At 44.7% G+C, this 12,179-nt stretch overlaps 2 protein-coding genes and 1 pseudogene across 2 annotated transcripts in view; 2 read left to right on the top strand and 1 right to left on the bottom strand.

The window, feature by feature from the left end:
- The window catches only part of cct2 (chaperonin containing TCP1, subunit 2 (beta)), a 4,504-nt gene extending 1,137 nt beyond the window's left edge, over positions 1 to 3,367 (top strand). Inside the window, exons 5-16 of the mRNA XM_043237289.1 lie at positions 3 to 79; positions 156 to 268; positions 344 to 546; positions 621 to 721; positions 841 to 968; positions 1,560 to 1,663; positions 1,786 to 1,905; positions 1,993 to 2,121; positions 2,208 to 2,311; positions 2,801 to 2,900; positions 2,972 to 3,113; positions 3,193 to 3,367. Of these exons, the coding sequence (XP_043093224.1) occupies positions 3 to 79; positions 156 to 268; positions 344 to 546; positions 621 to 721; positions 841 to 968; positions 1,560 to 1,663; positions 1,786 to 1,905; positions 1,993 to 2,121; positions 2,208 to 2,311; positions 2,801 to 2,900; positions 2,972 to 3,113; positions 3,193 to 3,223 (1,352 nt within the window). The 3' untranslated portion in view covers positions 3,224 to 3,367. The remainder of the gene's footprint in view (positions 1 to 2; positions 80 to 155; positions 269 to 343; positions 547 to 620; positions 722 to 840; positions 969 to 1,559; positions 1,664 to 1,785; positions 1,906 to 1,992; positions 2,122 to 2,207; positions 2,312 to 2,800; positions 2,901 to 2,971; positions 3,114 to 3,192) is intronic.
- A 1,026-nt stretch (positions 3,368 to 4,393) lies between these two features.
- LOC122343045 (cathepsin E-like) lies at positions 4,394 to 7,917 on the top strand. Its single transcript, XM_043237350.1, has 9 exons — positions 4,394 to 4,553; positions 4,893 to 5,076; positions 5,858 to 5,975; positions 6,060 to 6,178; positions 6,249 to 6,445; positions 6,842 to 6,964; positions 7,036 to 7,189; positions 7,306 to 7,404; positions 7,648 to 7,917. The coding sequence occupies exons 1-9, from the start codon at positions 4,498 to 4,500 to the stop codon at positions 7,828 to 7,830; spliced, it is 1,233 nt and encodes a 410-aa protein (XP_043093285.1). The 5' UTR covers positions 4,394 to 4,497; the 3' UTR covers positions 7,831 to 7,917.
- Positions 7,918 to 9,926: 2,009 nt separating this feature from the next.
- Positions 9,927 to 10,819, bottom strand: LOC122342344 (annotated as a pseudogene).
- Positions 10,820 to 12,179: the final 1,360 nt, after the last annotated feature.

The raw sequence follows: 12,179 nt of genomic DNA on the forward strand, positions 1-12,179 counted from the left end.
AGACATGTCGAAGGTGCAGGACGACGAGGTGGGAGACGGGACCACGTCCGTGACGGTGCTGGCGGCCGAGCTGCTGCGGGTACGAGCTCTTCCTCCTCCTCTTCCTCACGCCGCCGCTCCTCGCTGCTCTGTGACCTCTGACTTTTGTGCCGCAGGAAGCCGAGCTGCTGATCGCTAAGAAGATCCACCCTCAGATCATCATCTCCGGCTGGAGGAAGTCCACGCAGGCGGCCCGTGAGGCGCTCCGGGAGGCCGCCGTGGATCATGGGTAACGAGCTGCTCTCTCTCTCAGTGTGTGTGTGTGTGTGTGACAGAGGTTAAAGGTCAGCGTGTCCCTCCGCAGGAGCGACGAGCAGCAGTTCCAGCAGGACCTGATGAACATCGCTCGCACCACGCTCTCCTCCAAGCTCCTGACGCACCACAAGGACCACTTCTCCCGGCTCGCCGTCGAGGCCGTGCTCAGACTCAAGGGATCTGGCAACCTGGAGGCCATCCACGTCATCAAGAAGCTGGGAGCCAGCCTCACCGACTCCTACCTGGACGAAGGTCTGTGCCACACACACACACACACACACACACACTCTCTTGATTAGCACACACTAACGTTAGCATCTCTTCAGGTTTCCTGCTGGACAAGAGGATCGGAGTAAACCAGCCCAAGAGGATCGAGAACGCCAACATCCTGATCGCCAACACGGGCATGGACACGGACAAGATCAAGGTGCTGTGGTCTCTGAGTGAGGACGAGCACGGGCGTGACGGGGCTGTAAGCTGACGCTAGTGTGTGTGTGTGTGTGTGTGTGTGTGTGTGTGTGTGTGTGTGTGTGTGTGTGTGTGCAGATCTTCGGCTCCAGGGTGCGTGTGGACTCCACCGCCAAAGTGGCTGAGATCGAGTCAGCTGAGAAGGAGAAGATGAAGGAGAAGGTGGAGCGCATCCTCAAGCACGGCATCAACTGCTTCATCAACAGGTGCTCCTGTCTCTCTCTGTGTGTTTGTCTCTCTCTGTGTGTGTGTGTGTGTGTGTGTCTCTCTCTGTGTGTGTGTGTGTGTGTGTGTGTGTGTGTGTGTGTGTGTGTCTCTCTCTGTGTGTGTGTGTGTGTGTCTCTGTGTCTCTCTGTGTGTGTGTGTGTCTCTCTGTGTGTGTGTGTGTGTGTGTCTCTGTGTCTCTGTGTGTGTGTGTCTCTCTGTGTGTGTGTGTCTCTCTGTGTGTGTGTGTGTCTCTCTCTGTGTGTTTGTCTCTCTCTGTGTGTGTGTGTGTCTCTCTCTGTGTGTTTGTCTCTCTCTGTGTGTGTGTGTGTGTGTGTCTCTCTCTCTGTGTGTGTGTGTGTGTGTGTGTCTCTCTCTGTGTGTGTGTGTGTGTGTGTGTGTCTCTGTGTCTCTCTGTGTGTGTGTGTGTGTGTCTCTGTGTCTCTCTGTGTGTGTGTGTGTGTGTCTCTCTGTCTCTCTCTGTGTGTGTGTGTCTCTCTGTGTGTGTGTGTCTCTGTGTCTCTCTGTGTGTGTGTGTCTCTGTGTCTCTCTGTGTGTGTGGTCACCTGACCCTGCGCTCTGTTCCTCCTCAGGCAGCTGATCTATAACTACCCCGAGCAGCTGTTTGCGTCCGCCGGGGTCATGGCCATCGAGCACGCGGACTTCGTGGGAGTGGAGCGCCTGGCTCTCGTCACAGGTACACCCCGACAACCGTATCCCAGCATGCACTTCACCCGAAGCCTTCACACCGTCATTATTGAAGGTGATGTCTTGAAGTGTTCTGATCTCTGTGTGTGTGTGTGTGTGTGTGTCACTCAGGAGGAGAGATCACCTCCACCTTTGATCATCCTGAGCTGGTGAAGCTCGGTCACTGCAAGCTGATCGAGGAGGTGATGATCGGAGAGGACACCCTCATACACTTCTCTGGAGTGGACATGGGTGAGCGAGCAGGACGCCGTGTGTGTGTGTGTGGAGCTGCACACCTGAGATGATGATGATGATGATGATGGGTGTGTTTGTGCTCAGGTGAGGCCTGCACCATCGTCCTGAGAGGAGCCACGCAGCAGATCCTGGACGAGGCTGAGCGCTCGCTGCACGACGCCCTGTGTGTCCTCGCTCAGACCGTCAAAGAGACACGCACCGTGTTCGGAGGAGGTGACTCTCACAGACACACACACACACACACACACTCTCACTCTCACACACACACACACTCACTCACTCCTCTGTGTGTGTCGCAGGCTGCTCTGAGATGCTGATGGCTAAAGCTGTGTCAGATCTGGCCAATCGCACGCCAGGAAAAGAGGCTGTGGCCATGGAGTCCTTCGCTAAAGCCCTGAGGATGGTACGAAAGACACACACACACACACACACACACACACACCAGTCCACTCACAAACCTTGACACATTAAGAGGACATGAACTGGTCACTCGTTCAGTAGATTCATTCAAAGCACGTTCATTAAGTGAAAGGCTGCTCTCTTTTGGAAACGTAGTTAACTTTACATCAACTAAAACAAAGCCAGTAAAGTCCCTCATGCTTGGACTGCTGTGAATGCAGGCGTACTTCCTTTGTCACAGTTTTTCTCCTTTGTGTAGTGGGACCTTGTGTGAGTTCACTGAATCAGTTCACTGAATCAGTTCATCCAAAACAACTGGTTCATTTAGGAATGAAGCATCATGAATGAGTCATTGAATCGTTCGCTTCAGCAGTTGATTCAGAAAGCAACGGCCATAGCTCCCGCAGGTCTCGTGAGTGTCGTGTGTGTTCGGAGCCCTGTTGGAGTGTGTGTAGTAAAGGTGTGTGTGTGTGTGTGTGTGTGTGTGTCGCAGCTGCCCACCATCATCGCTGATAACGCTGGCTATGACAGCGCAGAGCTGGTGTCTCAGCTGAGAGCCGCCCACCAGGACAACAAGAGCACCTTCGGCCTGGGTAAGACCCGCTCTCTCTCACACACACACGCGGCTCCGAGCGAGTCTGACCTCTGACCCCTGACCCCACAGACATGGCCCAGGGTGCGGTGGGAGACATGGCGGCTCTGGGCATCACCGAGAGCTTCCAGGTGAAGAGGCAGGTGCTGCTGAGCGCGGCCGAGGCGGCGGAGATGATCCTGCGCGTCGACAACATCATCAAAGCTGCTCCCAGGTGACCCTCGCTGCTGCCACGACTCGGCCCTGCTGCCTGGCGCTCTTTAACCCTCTCTCTCTCTCTGTGTGTGTTTCAGGAAGCGCGTGCCGGATCATCACCCCTGCTGAACACCCAGCAGCCCGTGTATTTATTGACAGGAAGTTGATGCTCTTTGTTTCGTAGCCCCGTGTGTAGTTGCACTTCCTAATGTATGTTACTGCTCTACACGTTGACCTTTGACCTTTGTTTACTCAATAAACCGTCAAGACTGACCTCTGAGTGTCTCTCTAGAGTTGTTTTAACTGGTCCAGTGTCACACCACACACATTCAAACTAGCATTAGCATTTAGTTTTTTTGCTCTTGGGTATTTTCTGTAGGTCTTTCATAGCCATGGCATGAAATGCTACATTTACTTCAAAAAACACATTTTCCGGTGTATTTTCTGTGGGTTTTACTGTAAGAACGTGTCTCAACATTCTTTAGTTCAATATATCTTTACTTGAAATCCAGAATGAAGAGGTGAAATGGGGGTTTCCTGGAATTCGGTGTCATGAGGTTCGATACTGTTCCCTTCAATTCATTCCTTACCTTTTTCTTTGCTTTGTCCTGAAAGGGTTTTCACCTTTCTGATAATCTGCAGAAACCCTTTTCAGACTTCCGTGAAACCTAAAACCAAAATATTTTTATATAAAACCTTTAAACTGGCTGTAGTTAAACCTCTTATTAAGAAACCACATCTTGATCCCAAAGACTTAGTAAATTACAGACCAATCTCTAATCTCCCTTTTCTGTCAAAGATACTAGAAAAGGTAGTATCCTCACAACTATACTCATTCTTGAAGTGTGATCATGTTATACACACTGTGGACAGATCACCAGATCCTAACACACACACACACACACACACAGTTAAGTGCTGGGCGTCCGGTCAGAGGAGAACTGGTCTCAACTGAGTCTGGTTTCTCCCAAGGTTATTTTTTTTTCCTCCAGTTCTGTATATAATGGTATTTACAACACTTTAAACAATCTAAAGTGACCTGAAAACTACTAAATACTGTATACTTAACCGTTTGCTGTAGTAAAAACTTGTCATTGTAGTATAATATACTCTAGCTGTAGAGAACAGTATTGGGTAAATTGGTTTATTACCACAGCATCTGTAGAATCATGTACATTAGCATTTACTGTAGAGTGTTTTTAATGTAGGGACAAAGTGTGTCTCTAAATTCAGCAGATCTTTCTCTTGCGCACACGTGGCCTGAGCGCTCATTTCTTCATCTCTCGTTTGTTTGCTGAATGTTAAACCAACCCACGACCGGGTCGAAACGACCGAAGGCTCACAGTGTTTGTGTGTGTGTGTGTGTGTTCCTGTCACTCTTGACCTGAGCAGCGAGGAGCAGCATGAAGACGGCTCTGGTCCTGCTGGGATATCTGAGCTGTGTTCAGAGTCTGGTGAGGTAAGAAAACCCCCAAAACAACCATTACATGTTGCTTCGTGTGTGTAGCGTTTACTGTGAAAAAGAAAGAGTAATGCAGTTTCAACAAAATAACATTTTTATCTGTAGTTTAATGTGTTTCTTGCCATGTCTTTGTAATGGTTTTATATTTCATGGTCACTTCTGAGTGAAAATAGTTTCCACACTTTGTTTTTATCCGGCGAGCGATAAAAGAAAGCCAGCATGTATACTGTTTAAAGACGGCAGAAAATCTATTTCCTCAATATTTTTGGCTCTGTTTTCTACATGATTTAAGAATGATTATAAGATTTAAAGGGTACCCTGATTCTCCTGCTTCAGGGTACCACTAATTCGTTTGCCCTCGGTTCGCGGTCGGCTTCGAGCCGCTGACCAGCTGAATGAGTTCCTGCGTGAGCACCAGCCGGACGTGTTCTCCAGGCGCTACGCTCAGTGTTACCCAGCCGCACAACACTACCTTCGCCTGGGGGGCAGATCCGTAGAGAGACTCTACAACTTCATGGACGTGAGCCTTTCTCTGTGATGATCTACACACTCCTTATACAGTCTAATGTTACTGTGAAAGTAACACGACAAAGAAAGTGTTACACTTCATTTTAAGGTTACAGTGTAACTTTACATGCACTTACTAATATAATAACAATAAATGATGCATAATTACAAGTAATCCTAAGCTAAACCCTATCCATAGAGTAAGTATCTTGATTTACATCAGTCAGTTCTTAAATGTAAAGTATATTATGCCACCTTAAATTAAAGTGTTACCCTTTATTTTAAGGTGTTCTGGTTACAGAGTAATTACCTAATTAAGTACTTAGTTACACATCAAGTGTTACTGTATTTCTTGTAAAGTTATGGAACATCCTGTCCTTACAGTTAATAATGATTTAGATGTAACAGGCAACTACTGTTACACATATGTTACAGACTGAGTCTGTTACACAGCTACTTAAAGTGTATCAAGATTGTATTTAAGTGTAAGTAGCTTATGTCTGTGTACTTGAATTTATATGGTATAAAATCAAATAAATTCTTATTTGTACAGCTAAGTACTTACTAGGTAATTACCCTGTATTATGAACACCTTAAAGAAAAACTGTTACCAAAAAGGTGTAACCCAGTGTTTTAATTAAGTAATTATGCCTTAAGAACAGTAACAGGGTTGACTGTTTTACAGTTTAATAATCCCTGCAAGACAAAGTCAAGGGAATTTAATGCTTGCTTCAATCATCAGTTGTTTAAGGTGTTTGGAAAGCCTGACAAGGTTGTTTGTGTGTGGTGTCCAGGCACAGTTCTTCGGTCAGATCAGTCTGGGCAAACCAGAGCAGAATTTCACGGTGGTGTTTGATACGGGCTCCACCGATCTCTGGGTCCCTTCATCTTACTGCGTGAGCCAAGCATGCGGTAACTAACACACATTGGTCAGCTGTCCTTACACGCCGTGAACAGACCTGGTTATTGGGTCATGCTCTTCCTCTCTTGGCACAGCGATGCACCACAAGTTCAAGGCCTTTGAGTCCAGCACGTACGCCCATGACGGACGAGTCTTTGGCATCCATTACGGCTCTGGTCACCTGCTGGGAGTGATGGCCAGAGAACAACTAAAGGTAACTGGTAGCACTCATGTTTACACTATAATATAAAAAAACATTTATTTTCATGTTTGCTCTGGTTCAGGTGGGCTCTTTGACGGTCCAGAACCAGGTGTTCGGAGAGGCTGTGTACGAGCCTGGCTTTACCTTCGTCCTGGCTCAGTTTGACGGGGTTATGGGTCTGGGTTTCCCTCCGCTGGCAGAGGAGCTGGGCTCTCCTGTGTTTGACAGTATGATAGCGCAGGGCTTGCTGGACCAGCCCGTCTTCTCCTTCTATCTCAAGTAAGAAATCAAAACAATGTCACTTACAGATACTAGCAACACTTACACAAGGAATGCTGGGGGTACTGAAAATACTGTATGATAATGAATAGCAATGTGTGACGCCAGTGACATCTCAGAATTTCACACTTAAAGATGCATACTGCCACCTTCTGCACGACTCAAGCATTACAGCAGATGTAAAATAAGGATTGGGCTTCAAAGAGATGATTGGATCTACTCAACAAATACAAGGTTTAGAATCCATAACCAGATCTTTTGGGGACCAACTCTCATGGAGAAGAGGGACAGCAAAATTGAGCATGATGTTTTATGGCCTAGCATTATTTTCTAAGTACCAAACCTCAACCTTGAACTGATGCTGATCTTCACGGTATGTTCTGGTAACTCTTACAGGAACAACGTTTCTGGCTTCGGAGGGGAGCTGCTGTTCGGGGGTGTGGATGAAAGCCGCTTCGTTTCTCCCATCAACTGGGCTCCGGTCACTCAGAAGGGCTACTGGCAGATCAGATTAGACACGTGAGTGAGTTCACGTCCATTAAAACACTCGTTTGACACAGAGCTGAGTGTGTTGTGTGTGTCGTGTCTAGTGTGAGGGTTCAGGGAGCTCTGAGTTTCTGCTATCGTAGCGCTCAAGGCTGCCAAGCCATAGTGGACACAGGAACCTCTCTGATCGGCGGCCCAGCCAGAGACATCCTGCTCCTCCAGCAGTTTATTGGAGCAACACCCAGCGCTGTCGGAGAGGTGATTATATGACCCTGCCTCATGTAATGGCCTATACCTTTTAATACATAGTTATCAGTACAATTCACTGAAGAGACACTTCAGCCTCAACTGTACTGCTTGTGTGTGGGTTTCAGTACCTTCTAGACTGTGTGAGGATCAGCAGTCTTCCTGTAGTGTCTTTCCTGATCAATAATGTGGAGTATTCTCTGACTGGAGAGCAGTATGTCAGGAGGGTGAGTTGATTTATCCTGCTGCAGGGATTTTTATGCTTTGCACTAACGAAACATCTCACTAGTCTATGGCCATGACCATGCCATGAAGAACCCTTAAATTCTGGAATCAAAACAGTTCTTCCTCTTTTGTGCTTGATGTTGTAATTTCCGCTTGCGGCTTTGTCTCTCAGATACAGTTATATCATATTATATTCTTACATTTACATGCTCAAACTTGTATAATTCCTCTTGCTTTGTCTGTAGGAGGTGCTGAACAATAAGGAGATCTGCTTCAGTGGCTTTCAGTCTATAGACGTCCCGTCTCCTGCTGGCCCCGTCTGGATTCTAGGAGATGTTTTCCTCTCTCAGTTTTACAGCATCTATGACAGAGGTCATGATCGGGTGGGACTCGCTCATCTTTCAGGAAGGTCACAGATCTCTGTTTAGATCACATCTCATCTCTGAATGTGCTGCTAAATGCAGAAGAACCTAATGAATGTTTTACATTCTCTATTAAATCACTACACTTCATCATTTACTGTCTTTGCATTGTTCAGTCTGATGATTATTGTGTTCTTTTCAGCACTGGAACATTATTTCTTGTTCAGATGACATATATTCTAGACTGTATTTTCCACAGATTGGTTTCTGCTGTAAGATTGAAATAGTTGTTTAATATTAGGGGAATCAAATTTTATGGATTCGAGTTGATTTGATTTAAAATGAATGTAATACACTTTATTGATTAATCCGTCCAGCGTTTAGCACAATTTAGCATACCTTACCAATTCTGTTTATTTCGTGATCAGCAAAATAAACACAAAATTAGTATTTCGTTATTTACTTATTTCCTGATAGATCTAGATCTGTAGTATAGATCTGGGCAAAGTTTGACTTTATAATACACAACACACAAGACAACAATTGTTAATAATGAAACACAAGTTTATTGAGCTATATTATACTCAAACATACAGTTTAGAAGGAATACTGAGGTATCTGAAAGTCCAAAGTCTTTGCTACTAGTTCCTAAGCTTGCAACCTGAGAGAATTCATTACAGCATATATATTCCTGTGGGGCTTGTCTGAGGAAGTCCTGGGGCTTCTGATTGGTTGGCGATTCTCCTGGATGATGTCTCTGGGACATCCCTCGCCATGGATGGAGGTCGCGGTGGTTTCGGAGCCGGTCGTGACCATCTGAATGCTGGAAAGTTCTCTTCCAGTTGGTTGGTGCTGAGGCTTCAGAAGTCGAAGAGTTGAAGATGCACAGAGGGCTGGATGAAGGTCTCTGGCAGGACGCTGGAGTGAGTTCAGTGGTTCTCAGCAGGTGTCCTTGGCAGTTTCCAGCCGTTCCAGCCAGTTTGTGGAGTTGTTTGGCGAAGTCACATAGTTTTAACAGCTCAATAAGAGTAAAATGAAAACTAAAAGACTTTCAAATCACATGAGAACATAGAACATAGAGGACACTGTAATACTGTAATCTAAGTGAGCTTATTTAAAATATGATGCCTGCTACAGGTCTCAAAAAAGTTGGCACAGGGGTAACAAAGGGCTGAAAAAAAGGGATTTCAAAAAGATCAGCTGGGAGAACATCTAGCAACTAATTAAATTTATTGACATCAGGTCCGTGACATGATTAGACATAAAAAGGATGTCTTAGAGAGAGTCTCTCAGAAGTAAAGATGGACAGAGGCTCTCCAATTTGTGAAAGACTGCACAAAGAAGATGGAATACTTTAAAAACAACGTTTTGGACAAGGCCAAAGACCTTCGTTTGATGCCAGTGGTCTTCAGGTCCAGAAGTACGATTCTGTCATTGACATTACTAAATTACCTCCAGAAACCACTGTCTGGAAACACAATCCACCGTGACATCTGCAGATGACGACTACTTGGTCTTTTTAAGGGATCTGATTTGGATTTTGGCCCATATGTGAACACTTGTGTGTTTATAGTGTATATGAATCCATGCTACGACCTTTTCATATAAACTGGAATAGATACAAAACCAGAGGCAAACAAATCAGACTTTCATATTAAACAGTATAGTGAATAAATTGATTATTAGGAATATTTTAATTTAAAAGTGCCTATTCAGTTAATATAGTAAATAACAGCAGAGTAAGCTTTTGGATATGGTTAGATTAAACTGATTTTAGTGGAATTTTTTTTTAATGCCCATCAAAAGTCTGTCTGCAAGCATTCCTACATAAAAGGGAGTTACAGTAGTCCAGTCACAAAGTAATTAAATCATGAACAACAATCTCCAGATCATTAAAACTGTTTAATCTTAGCAATAATTTTAAGAATTACACTAGATGCATGACAAAAGTATAGTAACCAGAACTCAAGTCAACCTTTTTGTGAGCCGGGAGGGAAGGACGGAGCCTAAGGATGGGTGAAGAGTCAGATAAGGTCTTTCTCCAAGATTAGAAAGTCCTTGTTTGATTTCATAGGTCTGTGAGAACACTCCATGTGAGTCGCTACGGGTTCGGGCGAATTTCAGCATAGTTTTTAGGTACATTAGTGAAGGCTTAACGATCTTTATCGGGCTGCTTGTTCACTGATGCCCCGCCACATATACTCAGGAGAGAGCAGTTTACTGGGTTTGTTCAAAAGGAAATACTTGTTCAAGTGAGACTCCTCTTGCCATACGGCCTCAATGGAGTTCGCGCGTCGATGCTCAGCTGCTCTCTGCAGGTTCTGGTGAGATGATGCACATCCTCCAACGATCCACCAAATGCAGCACCGGCATAATAATAATCACCTTCTTCAGCGGCAATGTAAGCTTTAGACGCTGGTCTGCGCTCGTAGGTGAACTGATTCCTTGGAACATTATAGAGATAAGGATGTATCACACCTACCAGACGACCCAAGGTCTCCGCACCCCAGCGCCCGTAGAACTTTGTATCTACGTCAAGGCAAAAAATGTAGTCCGCCTTGGAGGCTAGTTCAGTCTCTATCAGTTTTTCCAGTTTTTCCATCCTGCTCATACTGATGTCCTGCCATCGGTTCAAAACCGGAACCTTCTGAATTGTCAGAGTACGGTTTTCACCCATCTTCACCTCAGGAACCGATTCTGGCTGATCCGTAAACAGGTAGAAATGCACTCAAATCCGGCCGGCGTAATGTTCCTCCGCTGACTCCAGAAAATCTTTGACAAAACGCGTGTATCTAACGAACAAATACGAAACAAATACGGGGATAAGGATTGCTATTTCCAGAAACATGGGACAAAGGAGGAGGGGAAACGAATGACTTACTTTCCCATAGCGAAGACTGTGGTTGCTATGGTGAGGTTGTGTTGTTTGTAGATAGAGTCGATCAGCGCCGAGTCAAAGTTTCCCTCCCAGATGATTGAGCGACCACGGTGACACCGACGCAACATCCGTATTTACTTCATTAAAAACACACAAACAGCTCTGGAAACGTTCCATCCCTTCCACTCGGTATGAACGGGGCGATACTAAACACATAACACTCACCCTGCCAACACGTCCGGCTGCTTGTACACCAACCTGTAATGAAAGCCAATGAGCAGAACGAACAACGCATTTTATTGGCATCATTTAATCATTGTTTCTCTCATTGGCATCTGTTCAGAAGCACAAGAACAACCATGAACCAAAAATGTTTTAGTCTTGAGCAGTAGTCCTCATTAACGACAAATCAACTTAAAGAAAGAAGTTTTACGCACCCTGGCGCTGAACGCAGATCAATGATCTTCGGCTTCCATTTGTGCCTGATTAAAACAGTCATACTCATTTGAATTGGATTTTATTGTGCATGCTTCATTGTAATTTATTTAAATCCTGACTCACTTGATGGCGTCTTGTTCTGTTCTCTGCTGACTGCAGCTTAAAACAGTAATAATAATAATAATAAATGAGTATTACGATCACACACAATCAGGCTCAAACACTGGATTATAGCATGTATATTGATTCTAGCATGTGTGTCAGTGTTGGATTTTGTGAGACATTCATTTGTATATTTGTGCGTGCGTATTAACATCATACTTACTTGAAGCTTTGTTCGGTTTTCTGCTGACCGCATCTTAAAACGGTAAAGACATATATATCATTCGATAATGAAAACCCGCCCAATCAAGAGAACACTTCATCTATTACGTCTGTGCCATGTTTTATGAACCGCTAAACTCACCTGCACTGGATGTTGTTCAGGTAAATGAGCCTGAAAAAAAAGACACTTCATGAGGAGAGATTTCTAAATAAGTTTAATAAATTTGAGAATGATATCTCAAAACATGAGCTTTGTAATATTTTTTCAAGATTAGTTTCTAAAGAGTTTTGCATCAATACTATGCTAAATATTAAATGTCAAGCAGTAGTAATTCTGCATTATGGCATCAATTCACAACAGACACAAAGGAAAACAACACAAAACAATCTGTGATGTTGCTAAACAGTAAGTACATACCCGCTCAACACCATCCCAAAGACCACAACCATGAGAACACTGTGACGGGCCAACATTGTTCCTGGAGGACTAGTGTCCACGCTGACGAGCGAGAGACTTATGAACCAGAGGAGTGAAGCTGGAGAGATGGAGATCCGTACTAAACCCCAGCTGGAGAAGAGATGGGTCTGGGCGGGACGAGCGAGCCCAACTGGATTTTTAGCAGGGACCGCCTGGTTTTGGGCTCTCCTTTTTATTCAAAGAACCACAATATACACATTTGATCAAGACATAACATAAAAAAGAAGAAAAAGAATAAAGAACAAATAAATGACAACAAACAGACATATAGTTTGCATGCACAATCAAATAAATAAC

Source organism: Puntigrus tetrazona, chromosome 4 (assembly GCF_018831695.1).
Source record: "Puntigrus tetrazona isolate hp1 chromosome 4, ASM1883169v1, whole genome shotgun sequence".
Lineage (NCBI taxonomy): Eukaryota > Metazoa > Chordata > Actinopteri > Cypriniformes > Cyprinidae > Puntigrus > Puntigrus tetrazona.